The sequence below is a fragment of the Homarus americanus genome, unplaced genomic scaffold (genome assembly GCF_018991925.1).
Source record: "Homarus americanus isolate GMGI-L3 unplaced genomic scaffold, GMGI_Hamer_2.0 scaffold4378, whole genome shotgun sequence".
Classification (NCBI taxonomy): domain Eukaryota; kingdom Metazoa; phylum Arthropoda; class Malacostraca; order Decapoda; family Nephropidae; genus Homarus; species Homarus americanus.
Window position 1 is genome coordinate 4,774 of NW_024747244.1, and position 16,992 is coordinate 21,765.

The 16,992-nt window shown below is 40.9% G+C and overlaps 1 protein-coding gene across 1 annotated transcript; it reads left to right on the plus strand.

Annotated features, from left to right (window-relative positions):
* Nucleotides 1-1,973: 1,973 nt before the first annotated feature.
* On the plus strand, nucleotides 1,974-6,137 carry LOC121879528. Its single transcript, XM_042386191.1, has 4 exons — nucleotides 1,974-2,035; nucleotides 3,547-3,754; nucleotides 4,959-5,090; nucleotides 5,613-6,137. The coding sequence occupies exons 2-4, from the start codon at nucleotides 3,579-3,581 to the stop codon at nucleotides 5,764-5,766; spliced, it is 462 nt and encodes a 153-aa protein (XP_042242125.1). The 5' UTR covers nucleotides 1,974-2,035; nucleotides 3,547-3,578; the 3' UTR covers nucleotides 5,767-6,137.
* Nucleotides 6,138-16,992: the final 10,855 nt, after the last annotated feature.

A 16,992-nucleotide genomic window follows, 5' to 3' on the forward strand; every position in this document is an offset into this window, starting at 1 on the left:
ATTATTATTATTATTATCATTATTACTACTACTACTACTACTACCATCATTATCATTATTATTATCATTATCACTACTACTACTACTACTACTACCATCATTATTATTATTATCATTATTACTACTACTACTACTATCATTATCATTAATATTATTACTACTACTACTACTATCATTATTATTATCATTATCCCTACTACTACTACTACTACTATCATTATCATTATTATTATCATTATTACTACTACTACCATCATTATTATTAGTATTATCATTATTACTACTACTACTACACCCATCATTATCATTATTATTATCATTATCACTACTACTACTATCAGTATCATAATTATTATCATTATCACTACTACTACTACTACTACTATCATTATTATTATTATTATTATTATCATTATTACTTCTACTACTACTATCATAATCATTATAATTATCATTATTACTTCTATTACTACTACTATCATTATCATTATTACTACTACTACTATCATTATCATTATTATCATTATTATTATTATTATCATTATTAGTCCAGATTCAGTTTTGAAAAATAATGAATGTTTTGGGCAAATGGAGATTTTTATTAATATATTTATATTCTCTGCTAATTAATTTCTATTAATTCGTTTATAAAATAAGTATTGCCTATTTTCTTTAAGGCGTCGTTTACTATTATAAGATAACTAGATTACTACAGGTACTACTTATCTTAATAGTATTGTACCACCACAATGTCTACAATAATAACAACAACAACTATTATTAACGGCGTCCAACCTCCCCTCTCTACACCTAATCTAACAACAGCAGCTAAGTTAGTTAAGGTGTGAGCGGCCTCATAAACTGACTATATGTGTTGTTGACTTAGCTTCCCAAGACGCTCTTCCTCTGAGACACAACACGGCAGCGTCTCTACTCGGTACGTCTCGTTAAATAGGGATAATCAACTACGTCTCGATAAATAGCGATAACCACCTATTTAAATATCTACTGTCTCGTTAAATAGGGATAATCACCTATTAAAATATCTTCTGTCTGGTTAAATAGCGATAATCACCTACATCTCGTTAAATAGCGATAATCACCTATTTAAATATCTACTGTCTCGTTAAATAGGGATAATCACCTACGTCTCGTTAAATAGGGATAATCACCTACGTCTCGTTAAATAGGGATAATCACCTACGTCTCGTTGAATAGGGATAATCACCTATTAAACTTTGAAAACAAACTCTTTTTTTTTTGACAAATATGGATAATTTGTATTTTCATTGCTAAACCTTCATGGAAATTCCTATGTGGCAAAATGTAATATTCCATTTATAGGTTAGGTTAGGCATGGAATATCTTGTGTATTTTGTGTTAACTTCTAACTGGTCAGAATTGGCAAGTAAACCATACTAACCTAACCTAACCTAACCTACTAACGATATAATCTGGTTATCTTACACTGTAATAGTAAACGACGCATTAAAGAAAATAGGCAATATATTATTATAGAAATTAATTAGCAAAAAATATAAATTAATTAATTAATATCCCCATTTGCCGAAAATATTCATTATTTTTCAAAACTGAATCTGTAATATGCATACGTACATACATAGATACATACATATATTCATACATACATACATGCATACAGTATTTATAACATGAAGGTCTCGGTAACAGATGCGCCACATTGTAAACCTGTAACAGTGTTGGCAGTGACGTCATACTTAAGCGGCACCAAGTCATTAATGTTAACTCATTTGTATAGTGGAGTTAATACAGTGGTTCATCAACAAGGTGTTCAGGTGTACTCAGGTGTAGAGTACCTTCATCAACAGGTAAATCTCTTTACCTGTCATTTATGTATATTGTCACTCTTAAATGTTTCTATAAAATATGGATGAGAAACTCGGCGGTGTAGTGATGCATTGTGGGAGTTGGGGTGAAGGGGGGGGGAAGTGTTTATATTGGCCTGCGAGGAGGAGGAGAAGCACAACACTATTACTAGTACACCTGTACACAGGTGAGTATTGTGTGTCAAGCGAAGTGTATTAGTAAACTTATACCCCGCCATAACCGAGTTGTTAGACCATCACAACACGTGACCAATATAACCTGTAGTTAACATTAACAAGTTATACCTGGTAGTGGTAGTACTGTAATATAGACCATCACAACACGTGACCAATATAACTTGTAGTTAACATTAACAAGTTATACCTGGTAGTGGTAGTACTGTAATATAGACCATCACAACACGTGACCAATATAACTTGTAGTTACCATTAACAAGTTATACCTGGTAGTGGTAGTACTGTAATATAGACCATCACAACACGTGACCAATATAACTTGTAGTTAACATTAACAAGTTATACCTGGTAGTGGTAGTACTGTAATATAGACCATCACAACACGTGACCAATATAACTTGTAGTTAACATTAACAAGTTATACCTGGTAGTGGTAGTCTCTCACTTTCTAACGTTTGACAATAATGTTAAAAATACTTGTATGGGCTGTAGTCGGTAATTAACATACAGAGCGTGATACACGCCGCCAGTTACATGCATAAACATACACACGATATACCAACAACCTTCCCTCAAGTTAAGTTATACTGTTTATTGTACAGCACAGTACTGTATAGTACAGCACAGTGCAGGACAGTACTGAAAAGTACAGTACAGCACAGTGCAGTACAGTACTAAAAGGTACAGTACAGCACAGTGCAGGACAGTACTGAAAGGTACAGTACAGCACAGTGCAGTACAGTACTAAGAGGTATAGTACAGCACAGTACTGTATAGTACAGCACAGCGCAGTACAGTACTAAAAGGTACAGTATTGCATAGTACAGCATAGTGCAGTGCAGTGCAGTACTGTTTAGTACAGCACAGCGCAATACAGTACTAAAAGGTAGAGTATTGCATATTACAGCATAGTGCAGTGCAGTGCAGTACTGTTTAGTACAGCACAGTGTAGTGCAGTGCAGTACTGTTTAGTACAGCACAGTGTAGTGCAGTGCAGTACTGTTTAGTACAGCACAGTGTAGTGCAGTGCAGTACTGTTTAGTACAGCACAGTGCAGTACAGTACTATATATTACAGTACAGTACAGTATCCGCTATTACTTTTTAACTTGTTCTCAAAAGCTGAAGATAATGAGGCAAATTAAACAGTGTAACATAATTATTACTATTATTATTATTATTATTATTTATGATGGTCATTTATCATCCAAGAAATTGTTTGAAATGTTTACCTTTTGTTAAGTTTTCTTATTATGAGTATTGTTGTTAACATGTTTACACTTATCAGGTGTTACGCCTGATCCTACGAGATCGGCTAAAACAGAATTAATGATGTATGTTACTTTTACTAATTCAGATCAAGTTGTAACTAAGGTGAAAACATAAACAATTATTATTACTGCTAACATCAACATTAAACATTTCATATTATATTCTAAGTCGTAGGAGATAACTTTTATATGTGATAATAAACACTTTATTAACCCACAAAACTTGTTCAGTTGTTACAGAAAAGTGAACAAGTTGTTTGAGGATGAAGTACATGTTGACGCTACTGGTGGTGACCGTCACGGTTGTGGGAGCAATAGACAACAAAACTGCTCCGGTAGATCCAGTGATCCTTCCGTGTGTCTCCCACACCATGAATCTCGGCGATGTGGTCTTGGTGCAGTCACCAGGTTACCCCGCCCGCCTGACCAACAAGAGCAGGTAAGATCATCCCCAGTTCACCTTCACACGTACACCATAACACTACAGGTACACCATAACAATACAGGTAGTCTCAGGTCAATATGTTTGTGCTGTTGCTTCAGTTAAATACATGTTCACGTCTGCAGTCATATTAACGTAAGTTACTGTAACTTTTAAACGAGGATCCTCAAGGTGTTTAATGTTTCTCTTAAATTAAAGGTGTTCCAATATGTCTAAGACCAGGGTTGCCATACGTCCGTATTTTCCCGGACATGTCCTCCATTTAGGTCTCGAAATCTTCATCCGGAAGGAATTTTTAAAATTCTTCAAAAGTCCGGAATTTCAGCTTCCATCATTTTCTCCACGGAAAGAAACATGAAACTGTAATGACGAGAGAGAGAGAGAGAGAGAGAGAGAGAGAGACTGTGAGAGAGGGGAGGTGGAAACAGTAGAGATCTTGTTCAGTTCTCGTCAGCTGATAAGTCACGTGTACGCCTGTACGGTGGTGTCAACTTAGCTGCTAGCAGTTTTTGGGGTAAACTGTAGTGCCATGTACTGCTTTTCCTTGTTCTTCAGCCACGCGCATTATTATAATTTTTTTATTTAGTTGCTATTACAGCCACATATGAAATGTTGAAAGTATACCATTTTTTTCTTATGGCTTTTTTTACACTGTAGCATTTGTTTTTCTTGTCCTGCTTTTAAGGCATTTTAGCAATTTCCAACCACAATCTAGCCACTTTCGCTATATTATTTACGTGTGTCGACAACTATGACGGTGGCCGGTGGTTGGCCAGTCTTTAACCTGCAGTGACAGTGTTTGATCTTAGTCTCTGTTGTGGGTTTGTCGCGTGGTGCCACAGCTAGTGCTTAAGATTTGTTGTACTTTTCCAGAGCATAAAAGGGTCACGGCTGCATCAAGGTTACATAGCGCCAAAGTGTGTGCCAGGCAAGGGGGGGGCATGATGTCTTCGGGAACGTCCTCTTTTTTTAATGTTCAGATATGGCAACCCTATCTAAGACACAATACCAAGATGACAAACTAAATGGCGTCCAAACTGTAACCTTCCCGAGGATACAAAGACGATTACAGGTGTTAGTTCTACCTGTGTTCCTCTAACATTATCACCACCACAGGTGTTACTTCCACCAACACCTGTATTCCTCTAAGATTATTCCGTCTTCCACAATAACGTCTACAGGTGTTCACTCCTTCCCACAGTTGTCAACAGAATATCGTCTGCCAGTCACCGCCTGCCATGTTTGAAGTCAACTGCGAAGTATTTAACCTGGAAGACCTCTCCACCTGTGCCAATGAACGACTCATCATATCCTACAACACCACTTCCTCCACGTATGTGTTACACGGTACAACACCACCACCACCACCACCACCACCTCTACTACTGTTACTCTTACTACCTTTACTACAAACTAAAAAAAACTTTTTCTGCTATTGTTATTATACAATGCAAATAGTATTACAATACTGGTTCTCCTTAAAATTACACTACTACTACTACTACTACAACAACTACTACTTCTGTGTGTGATGTTGATAGTAACATTAGAAGTTACTGGACATAAAGACAATATGTGATCCAGTCATAACAATACTTGGATTATTTTTATCTATCATTAAACCTTTACTTTTGATGTTGGTAATATTATCAAGTAATAACACTCTTACTAACTTGTGATGCTTCAATAACTATTACTTTAATTACAACCACTAACACATTATTACTCCTGTTACCTCGAATACTTTGTCTCCTCAGTCTGAGCATAAACTGATAATAATACCTCACTATAACCTCCTGCCGGTCACTATAACCAGCCAATGTTAATTACTATATGATGGCGTTATCCACAACAGATTCTGCGGGAATATTACATCTACCTGGGTCTTCCCCACCAACGAGATGAACCTCGAATTCATAACCAATGGCCAGCATAACTCCCCTGGGTACAAATGTTCCATCACGTGCCTAAGAGAACAAACCAATGACCAACCACAACAAGTAATGTGAGAAGCAGCTGCCTCTCTCTTACCTGCACCACGACTACCAGGACCACTATGAGGAATTCCTTGGGATTTGTTCATCTGAAGGAGTGACATGCTAGTGTTCCAGGCTTCACTAACCCCTGGACCCGGAAACCTGACCAAACCTTCCTATGTCAGCCTGGCCTAATGTAACCTGTCCCTTAATGACCTAACCCACCTATCCCCAGCAAACCCTAAATTTATCACCTCTAACATGACCCAATGTAACCTAACCAATACAGCACTTTATAGAGACATGTCATCACTACTTGTGTAGGACTTTATCAAGACATTATATATTATCTATTAATCATTTAGAGAATCTTGGCAGAATATAATAAAATATTGCACCTCAAACACTGTTTATGTATATAACCTAAACCACTGAAGAAAGCCAACCAATAATGAATACAGTACAATCCATTCCAGTCCAGTCCATTCCAGTCAGGTCCAGTACAGTACAGTACAGTACAGTACAGTACAATACAGTGCAGCGCAGTACAGTACGTCCCCAACTGTGCTGTACAAAATATGGTCACTAGAGGTACAACACCCTAAAGACAGAAATAAACACTTACATCAGTTAAGTAAGTACTGTACTGTACTGTACTGTACTGTACTGTACCATACTGTACTGGACTGTACCGTACTGTACTGTACTGTACTGTACTGTACTGTACTGTACTGTACTGTACTGGACTGTACCATACTGTACTGGACTGTACTGTACTGTACTGTACTGTACTGTACTGTACTGTACTGTACTGTACTGTACTGTACTGTACTGTACTGTACTGTACTGTACTACTGTACTGTACTGTACTGTACTGTACTGTACTGTACTGTACTGTACTGTACTGTACTGTACTGTACTGGACTGTACTGTACTGTACTGTACTGTACTGTACTGTACTGTACTGGACTGTACTGTACTGTACTGTACTGTACTGTACTGTACCATACTGTACTGGACTGTACTGTACTGTACTGACTGTACTGTACTGTACTGTACTGTACTGTACTGTACTGTACTGTACTGTACCGTACTGTACTGTACTGTACTGTACTGTACTGTACTGGACTACCATACTGTACTGTACTGTACTCTGTACTGTACTGTACTGGACTGTACTGTACTGTACTGGACTGTACTGTACTGTACTGTACTGTACTGTACTGTACTGTACTGTACCATACTGTACTGTACTGTACTACTGTACTGGACTGTACTGTACTGTACTGTACTGTACTGTACTGTACTGTACTGTACTGTACTGTACTGTACTGTACTGTACCGTACTGTACTGTACTGACTGTACTGTACTGTACTGTACTGTACTGTACTGGACTGTACTGTACTGTACTGTACTGTACTGTACCGTACTGTACTGTACTGTACTGTACCGTACTGTACTGTACTGTACTGTACTGTACTGTACCATACTGTACTGTACTGTACTGTACTGTACTGTACTGTACTGTACCATACTGTACTGGACTGTACTGTACTGTACTGTACTGTACTGTACCATACTGTACTGGACTGTACCGTACTGTACTGTACTGTACTGTACTGTACTGTACTGTACTGGATTGGACTGGACTGGACTGTACTGTACTGTACTGTACTGTACCATACTGTACTGGACTGGACTGTACTGTACTGTACTGGACTGTACTGTACTGTACTGTACTGTACTGTACCATACTGTACTGGACTGGACTGGACTGTACTGTACTGGACTGTACTGTACTGTACTGTACTGGACTGGACTGGACTGTACTGTACTGGACTGTACTGTACTGTACTGTACTGTACTGTACTGTACTGGACTGTACCATACTGTACTGGACTGTACTGTACTGTACTGTACTGTACTGTACCATACTGTACTGGACTGGACTGGACTGTACTGTACTGTACTGTACTGTACTGTACTGGACTGTACTGGACTGTACTGTACTGTACAGTACTGTACTGTACCGCACAATAATGTACTGTACTGTACAGTACTGAACTATACTGTACTGTACAGTACTGTACTGTGCTGTACTGTACTGTACTGTACTGTACCGTACTGTACTGTACAAGACTGTACTGTACTGTAAAATACTGTACTGTACTGTACTGTACTGTACCGGACTGTACTGTACTGTAAAGTACTGTACTGTACTGTACTGTACTGTACAGTACTGTACTATACTATACTGTACTGTACCGTACTGTAAAGTACTGTACTGTACTGTACTGTACTGGACTGTACCATACTGTACTGTACTGGACTGGACTGTACTGTACTGTACTGTACTGTACTGTACTGTACATCGTACTGTGCTGTACTGTACCGTAGTGTACTGTACAGGACTGTACTGTACTGTAAAGTACTGTACTGTACTGTACTGTACTCTACTGTACAGGACTTTACTGTACTGTAAAGTACTGTACTGTACTGTACTGTACAGTATATATTGCATTGGTAAGCATTGCATTGGTATTGCATTATACTGCATTGTACTGTACTGGTATTGCATTGTACTGTACGGCATAGTATTGCATTATATTGTACTGTACTGCATTGTATTAGATTGTATTGGTATTGTACAGGATCACTTACATTGTACTGTACTCTACTGTACAGTACTTTACAGTACAGTACTGTACAGTACAGTACAGTACAGTACAGTACAGTACAGTACAGTACAGTACGGTACAGTACAGTATAGTACAGTACTGTGCCGTACATAGACATAATAATATCATATTTAAACGTTAAGGAGGTTAATGATGCCGCCGCCGACCTCACCTGTATGAGCGTGTGACTTACCAACACTTGTCAACAACATATTTGTTTTATAATATTCTCTTCCTTTTGTGAGATTATTAAAGACCACACAACACAAGAGTGCGTTCCCTAGTTAACCAAAGGAACACAAGTAATGGTTGAGTGCGTGTTGCTGCAGAACTCACCCGAGCACTCCCTACACCCTCACACTATCACTCCCTACACCCTACCACTCCCTACACCCTCACACTACCACTCCCTACACCCTCACCCTAAAACTCCCTACACCCTCACCCTACCACTCCCTACACCCTCACATTACCACTCCCTACACCCTCACCCTACCACTCCCTACACCCTCACCCTACCACTCCCTACACCCTCGCCCTACCACTCCCTATACCCTCACCCTACCACTCCCTACACCCTCACCCAACCACTCCCTACACCTCACCCTACCACCTTACACCTCACCCTACTAATTCCCTATACCTCCCACCACCCCCACACCCCCAACCCCACCAATTCCCCACATCCCCAACCCCACCACCCCACACCATCCCCACCACCCCTGTTAACCCCAAACCCTCCCATCCCCAACCCCCAACCCCAACCACCCACACCCCACCCCACCACCACCCACATCCCACCCCACACCCCACACCCCACCCCACCACACCTCTGCACCCCACCCCACCACCCCTCACACCTCACATTACCACTCCTTACACCCTCACCCTACCACTCCCTACACCCTCACCCTACCACTCTCTGCACCCTCACCCTACCACTCCCTACACCCTCACATTACCACTCCTTACACCCTCACCCTACCACTCTCTACACCCTAAACCCTACCACTCCTTACATCCTCACCCTACCACTACCTACACCCTTAACCTACCACTCCCTACACCCTCACCCTACCACTCCCTACGCCCTCACCCTACCACTCTACACTTAAACCCACCACACTTCACATCCTCACCTCACTGCCTCTGCACCCTCACCCTACCACTCCCTACACCTCACACATTACCATTCCCTACATCCTCACCCTACCACTCCCTACATCCTCACCCTACCACTCCCTACACCATCACATTACCACTCCCCTTATACCCTCAACACCCTACCACTCCCTACACCCTAAAACCCTACCACTCCCTACAACCTCACCCTACCACTCCTTACACCCCTCACCCTACCACCCCTACACCCTCATCCTACCACTTACACCCCTCACCCTACCACTCACACCCCTCATCCTACTCACCCCTACACCCTCACCCTACCACTCCCTACACCCTCATCCTACCACTCCCTACACCCTCACCCTACCACTCCCTACACCCTAAACCCTACCACTCCCTACAACCTCACCCTACCACTCCTTACACCCTCACCCTACCACTCCCTACACCCTCATCCTACCACTCCCTACACCCTCACCCTACCACTCCCTACACCCTAAACCCTACCACTCCCTACACCCTAAACCCTACCACTCCCTACATCCTCACCCTGCCACTCCCTACATCCCTACCACCCTACCACTCCCTACACCCTCATCCTACCACTCCCTACACCCTCACCCTACCACTCCCTACACCCTAAACCCTACCACTCCCTACACCCTAAACCCTACCACTCCCTACACCCTTACCCTGCCACTCCCTACATCCTCACCCTACCGCTTGTAATATACAGACGTGCATCTATCTACGCTTAATCTGTACGTGCAGAACGTAGTTTCATGTGATACTCATTGGATACAGTTTGTGTATTTGTAGTGTCTACGACCTGCGTAGGTACGTCTTGGGGGTTTTGGTTTTCATTTTGTGCAGACGTAGAGTCTACTGTACAATGGTGGGAAGCAAGTCAGAGCTACCCTTTTTTAATCTATCCCCGTGTACTACGTCGGTAATTTGAGTATCTGGCAATTATCAGGAAGGGTCTTGAAAATGTTGGCGAAAGTTTAGAGATTCTTTCAGGTTCTCTTATCATGACAGCGTCGCCTATTTGAAGCTTGATAGGCTTAGCATGTTTATGTTGTGTGTAAATCATTTCAGCGCGCGATGCTGCTAATTCTTTACGTACTTTTCCATTGATGTCAGTGAAGGTATTGATTTGCTTCTTTCCATAATCATCCATGTTATATACAGGTTGTTTAGGTCCTGAAAGTACGTCATAGGGTAACCTTTTATCGGTCCCATATATGATATAGTAGGGTGCTTTGCCTGTGAAGCTATTTATTGACCCATTTATTGACGCTGCTACTTGAGGTAACCAATCCTCTCATGCTACCTGCATTGGATTCACTATATGTCTGAGAATCTCTAGGATTTTGCGATTGGTCCGCTCAACTAGGCCATTTGATTGCGGGTGATAAGCTGCTGTGAAGCCTTGTTGAATGCCGTATTGTTGGCATATGGTTGCAAGAAGTTGATTCTTAAATTTTGATCCGTTGTCGGATAGAATAAACTTAGGTGTAGTGAACGGACAAATGAGATGCGTCACTAAAGCGTGTGCCACAGTCTCCGCGGATATATCCTCCAAGGGAACTAGAATCACGAATCTGGAGAAGTGATCAACACACACGAGTATGTAGGTAGAGCCTTGATGGCTTTTTGGCAGTTGCAATAAGTCGATTGCGACAGTGTCGAATGGACGTTCAGGCGTCGGGTATTCGAGAATTGGAGCAGGGTGCATCGTAGTTCCCTTATGTTGAGCACAAGATAAACAATTTGCAATGTGTCGCTCGTTGTCCCTTTTCATTGTACTCCAATAGTAAGATTTTCTTATTTCGGCAAGGCATTTGTCACTCCCTGGAAGGCCTGTATTGTGGTACAGAGTGAGTACCGTGTCTCGTAGGTTGTCAGGTACAACAATTTGTGTGACAGTATCCTGCACTGTTTTTGTTGTTCGGTGCAGTATGTCTTGTTGGAGTTCAAATTGTTTGAACGGAAGAGGTAACTTTGGTAGATTGTCCTCCTCACCTGATTCTAGAGCATAAATTACTTTAGACCACGTTGGATCTTGCCGTTATTCCTCCCTTAATTTTTGTGTTGTGAACAAGGGTATTTGTATGACTGGAGCTATGTGTCTAGACAGTGCGTCGGCAACCACATTCTCGCGTCCCGGTAAGTGTTTAAAGACGGGTTCGAATTCTTGAATGGTCAAGTACCAACGTGCAAGTCTGCCAGAGAGGTTCTTTCCATGGAATAACTCCGTTACTGCTGCATGATCCGTATAGACTGTTATTTGATAACCAAAGATCACATCTGTGAACTTCTTTAATGACCAGACCACAGCTAACGCCTCTAGATGAGTTACTGAATAGCGTGTTTCTGCATCATCATGTTTACGGCTTGCATATGCAATTACTCTATTTTTCCCTCTAGTGTCTAGCTGCATGAGAACAGCTCCTAGCCCTTGTCCGGAGGCGTCGGTGCACAGGGTGAAAGGTTGAGTGTAATCAGGAAATGCCAATACTGGTGCATTGGTCATTGCTTCCTTTAATGCATTAAACCTGTTTTCCTGTTCATTGTTCCAAACAACTGTTGCATCTTTTTTTAGTAATTTTGTCAGCGAGGCAGCTAATTTAGCATACCCGTGGATGAATGAGCGATAGTAGCCGGAAAGTCCGAGGAAACTACGCACTTTGTCTACATTTGTAGGACAGGGAAATCGTGCAACTGCTTTCACCTTGCAGTCCATATTATGGATGTCGTTCCCATCAACTACGTGTACAAGGAATTGAAGTTTAGATTTGAGAAATTCGCATTTAGAGAGCTTAATTTTCAAACCTGCTTTATGAAGTTTTTTAAACACTTCACGTAATTTGGCAAGATGACTGTTTACATCTTTGCTTACAATAATCAAATCATCTAGATAGGCATAAACTGTATTGCCAATCATTCCAGCAAACAATGTATTAATCATTCGTTGAAATGTTAATGGAGCATTTCGTAGTCCAAATGGCATTCTTAAAAATGTTGAGTACCTGTTAGGACTGCAGGCATTATGATCCAATCTTTAGTAAGTTTGGGCTCGTGGACAACCTTCCTCGTATCTGTTGAGTTAGTTATCACTTTCACATTTGTTCTGATCATTGGATGTGAATTTTTCATAGCATGGTGTGTAGTGCTATTAAATGTTATAGTATGTCGACCAGGTTGGACATCTATATTATTTTGTTTTAGTGTTTGAAGACCTAATAATCCATCAGCTGGTAGAGAAAAATCTTTTACTATATAAAACTGAGCTAGAAAGATTTCACTGGAATCACAAAAACCTATAGGTAATGTAATGACTCCCATAATATCTAAATGTTGGCCTGTTACTCCGGAGAGATCGACATCAGTAGGTCTTATTTGCCATTTATTGTCACGAGAACGTCGATTCAATTCAGTAAATGACGTTATCGAGATAACGCATGTTCCCATATCTACAGTATGTCTAAAGAGAGCTTGGTGTTACCTACACTCACTGGTATTGTCAATACCTCTACTTTACTTAGTGCAGCGATCAATGACGCTGTCATGGAAGCATTAATAGTTATATGTGATCTTATCCCTGGTCGTGTTGGACATGGCGCAAATCTTCCCCCGACGGATTTTTAATTTGACGTCGTGGATTGCGCTCTAAATAATCCTGCCTGCATTGCTGCAGAGTTACAAAATCCTCTGAACTGTGTGATGTAGAATGATGTAGTAAACACCACTGGTCACTTTTGGGCTCAGATGCATTGTAGGTCTTGCTTACTGCACTTGGATTTAACTTTTGATTTTGATTTTTGAAGTTGCCTTTCTTGGCATTGTTAAACTGATAGGTATTACCGTCTTGTGGTGCATAGAAACATTCTTCAGTCTTATGATTCTGTTTCTTGCAAATTGTACAAACAGTTTTTTGTTTAGGCTTGGTACCTGTTTCTTCTTGAACCTTAATTGGTGCGATTGCCACCGGTGCAATGGTACTATCACGAGGTGTGTATGGGGTTCATTGTATTATCTTTTCTGCATAATCTGTGAGTTTCGCTGACTGGGGTCAGTTTTCCCTTTTAGCTTGCTTAAACTCTAATTTTTTAATAAGAAATATAAATTGGATATACTCAATAAGACGATACACGTTTTCCTCCTTCATGGTACGGTTTTTTTCCCACCAATCAGAAGCGGAGAAGTGTGTTTTCGCGTCGTCATAAGCTTGTCCCGCCACGGACTTCCCCTGTGAAGTCTCGGATCCGGTCATGTTGTGGTAATATTTTCCACACATTAGTTGCTTGCGTCACTGGGTTAGTCATGTTAGTGGTTATGGGTTGTTTACTAGTTAATGGCAATGCTGGTAAATTACTCGTGCATTGATGAGAAGATGTCAATACATTGTCAGAGGCAGGTTCACTATACAGAGGTGTAGTGTCGTAAGAACGTCCTGACCTAAGTTGTGTAAATAATAATTCGTTATTTGTTTTATCTATGATTGCTTTACTAACTTCTATTGAAGTGTTTACTGTTAGTTCAGGTTCAATGACTTGTAATTCATGCGCACCTTCGAGTTCACAGGTGTCAGTGTCAACAGTGTCATGAGGTACAGTGTCACTTGAATCACCATCTAAGTCTTCATTAAGTTGATCATTAACAATATATGAATGATTCATAAATGTTTCTTAGATTTAAAGGTTTAATAACTTTGCCAATCCATTCACAATAAGGTAATGTGAAATGTAATTTTAGTGATAATTAATTGTTTAAGTAATTTTCCATTAATTGTTACAAGGCACTTGATAATTTATAATCTATCACGATGTCTACCGTGTATTATGTATAATATGTGTATATACAGTATAACTAATGATTGTTTGTGAAATACCTAATACCGTAGAGTTGGTTGTAGTATCTCGGAGAAATCCTCTTGTTTACATCTGGTCAGCTGGGCTGGGTGTATGACGTAGTCGTCCAGATGGCGCCGCTCTCGATGACGTCACTGTTGGAGGTTTTCTACCCACAACATCTGTTCTGGTCCAGGTCGATGAGGGTTAGGTCGATAGGTCGATGAGGGTTAGGTCGATAGGTCGATGAGGGTGATGAGTCGACAGGTCGATGAGGGTGATGAGTCGACAGGTCGATGAGGGTTAGGTCGTTATGTGATATCCTGAGAAGGTACTGTGGGGTACGTGGTATTTGGTTCACACTCAGGATGGGATGGAGAAAGGAAACTCACAATGAACACATGTATACATGTTGTATTGGATGTACAATGCAGCTTGGAGCTGGGAAGTGACAGCGTGGTTACAAGCGTGATGTAGAGAGAGCTGGTTGGTGAGGATGCTCAGAGGAGGACAGCTTGTGGGTCGTCATGCTCGCCGGCGGGAGCGAGGACCGCCAGGCAGGCGGAGGAGGAGGAGGTGTTGCTGGCTGGTTGGTGTAGGTAGAAAGAAGAGAGTGGTCACCACGAGGTCAGGTCTTAAATAGCGGAGGTAGTCGTGGCTTAGTAGTTGACCTCCGTCATGTAAGGCGGCGCTGGTTGACCTAGACCACGAGGCATACACTGAGGAATTCGTGGGGTCGGCTACTCCGCGACAAACAGCATTTGTAGGGGAGAAATCCACTACAGTACCACTGGGTCTCTGCTTATCGCCTTCCTGTCAAGGTAAGTAATGGCTCTTGTAAACCACACACATCTGCTCTGTCTTGAGGGTTTTCTATAGGTTAAGTGTTTGTGTAACCACTTGTATTGGTACACAGTTAAAGTAACTTGTTAGTTCTTACTTGTAGTCGTCACTTATTTGTTGTGTTACTTTATAAGTATTTTTTTTGGTACTTATAAGTTTTCTCTCTAATTCACTAGAAATCACTGGAACTTGAAGCACTGATAAGTTGTTTTTAGATTCGTAACCGCTACCACAATTTTTGTGATTCCTAACGGCTACCACCATTGTTTCTGATTCGTAACCGCTGCCACTATTGTTTGGGCCGGGGTTTGATATCAAACGATCTCACTTGTTAACACTTGTCTGAATGAGTGTAGAGTAGTCGCTGGTACCTTTGATGAAGCTGGGTGAGATAATAGGTAGTCTCACGGCGTGTCACCTTTGATACAGTCGTAGTTTTGAGTCGTTGAGTCGTCCCAGCCGCCCTGGGTTACACTTGTAATTATCTTAGCTTGTAAGTATACACAAGTGTACACAGGTTCTGTTATCTTCATTTGTGGTTCCTTTGTTTAATGTAAACACACGTGGTGATTTTCTAGTTATATTGCATGCTCTGGTAGTTACAGAATTGTTTGTTGACAGACTACTGAGGATTAGCTATTAGCTTGTAATTAGCTATAAAATTAGAGAGAGATACAGCCTTGGGAGCTATGCTCACATACTTCTCTTTGGTACGGTGTCTGGCTGTGAACTGGTGAACTGTGTGAAGCTGTGAACTAGGCGAACCTCACTCTGTCTGCTTATAAGGGGGTATGTAATCTATACGTCAACACAGAGATAAGAGGCTACACTCATAAGAACATAAGAATATAAGACTGGAGGAAACTGCAGCGGGCCTATTGGCGCATACTGGGCAGTCCCGTTTACACCCAACCCCTATTGCTCATAAAAGCATCCAACCTATGTTTGAAGCTATTCAGCATATTCGAGTTAATGATGATATTTGGTAACTTGTTCCATTCATCCACTACTCTGTTTCCAAACCAGAGTTTACCTATTTCCCACCTAAATCTAAATTTGTCTAATTTAAAACCATTGTTACGAGTTCGCTCCTGGTTGGATAGTTTGAGTACCTTTGTAATGTCCCCTTTGTTTAGCCCTGCCTTCCACTTATACACCTCTATCAGGTCGCCCCTCGCTCTACGTCTCTCAAGGGAGTGCAAATTAAGATGCTTTAACCTGTCTCTATACTCAAGGTTCCTAATGCCCGGGATTAGTCTTGTCATTCTCCTCTGAATTCTTTCCAAGGATTCTATATGCATTCTGTAATACCGTGACCAGAACTGAACTGCGTAATCCAGGTGTGGTCTCACAAGAGCAAGATACAGTTTTAGGATGACCTCGCTAGTCCTGTAACTAACACTCCTTTGTATGAACCCAATTACTTTATTAGCCTAGTTACGAGCAAAAACACATTGTTTATTTGGCTTAAGGTTCCTACTTATCATTACTCCTAAATCTCTCTCGCAGTCGGATTTCTCTATGGCATCGTTGTTCATCTGGTATCTGGTTTCCCTGTTTACATCTCCTATACTGAGTACTTTACATTTGTCCACGTTGAATTTCATCTGCCATTTTTCAAACCATTCGAAAAATTTATTTAGATCTTCCTGTAGTTTTCCTGAGTCCTCGTCAGATTTAATAACACGTCCTATTTTAGCGTCATCAGCAAATTTACTTATGTTGCTGTCTATGCAGATATCTATGTCGTTTATGTATA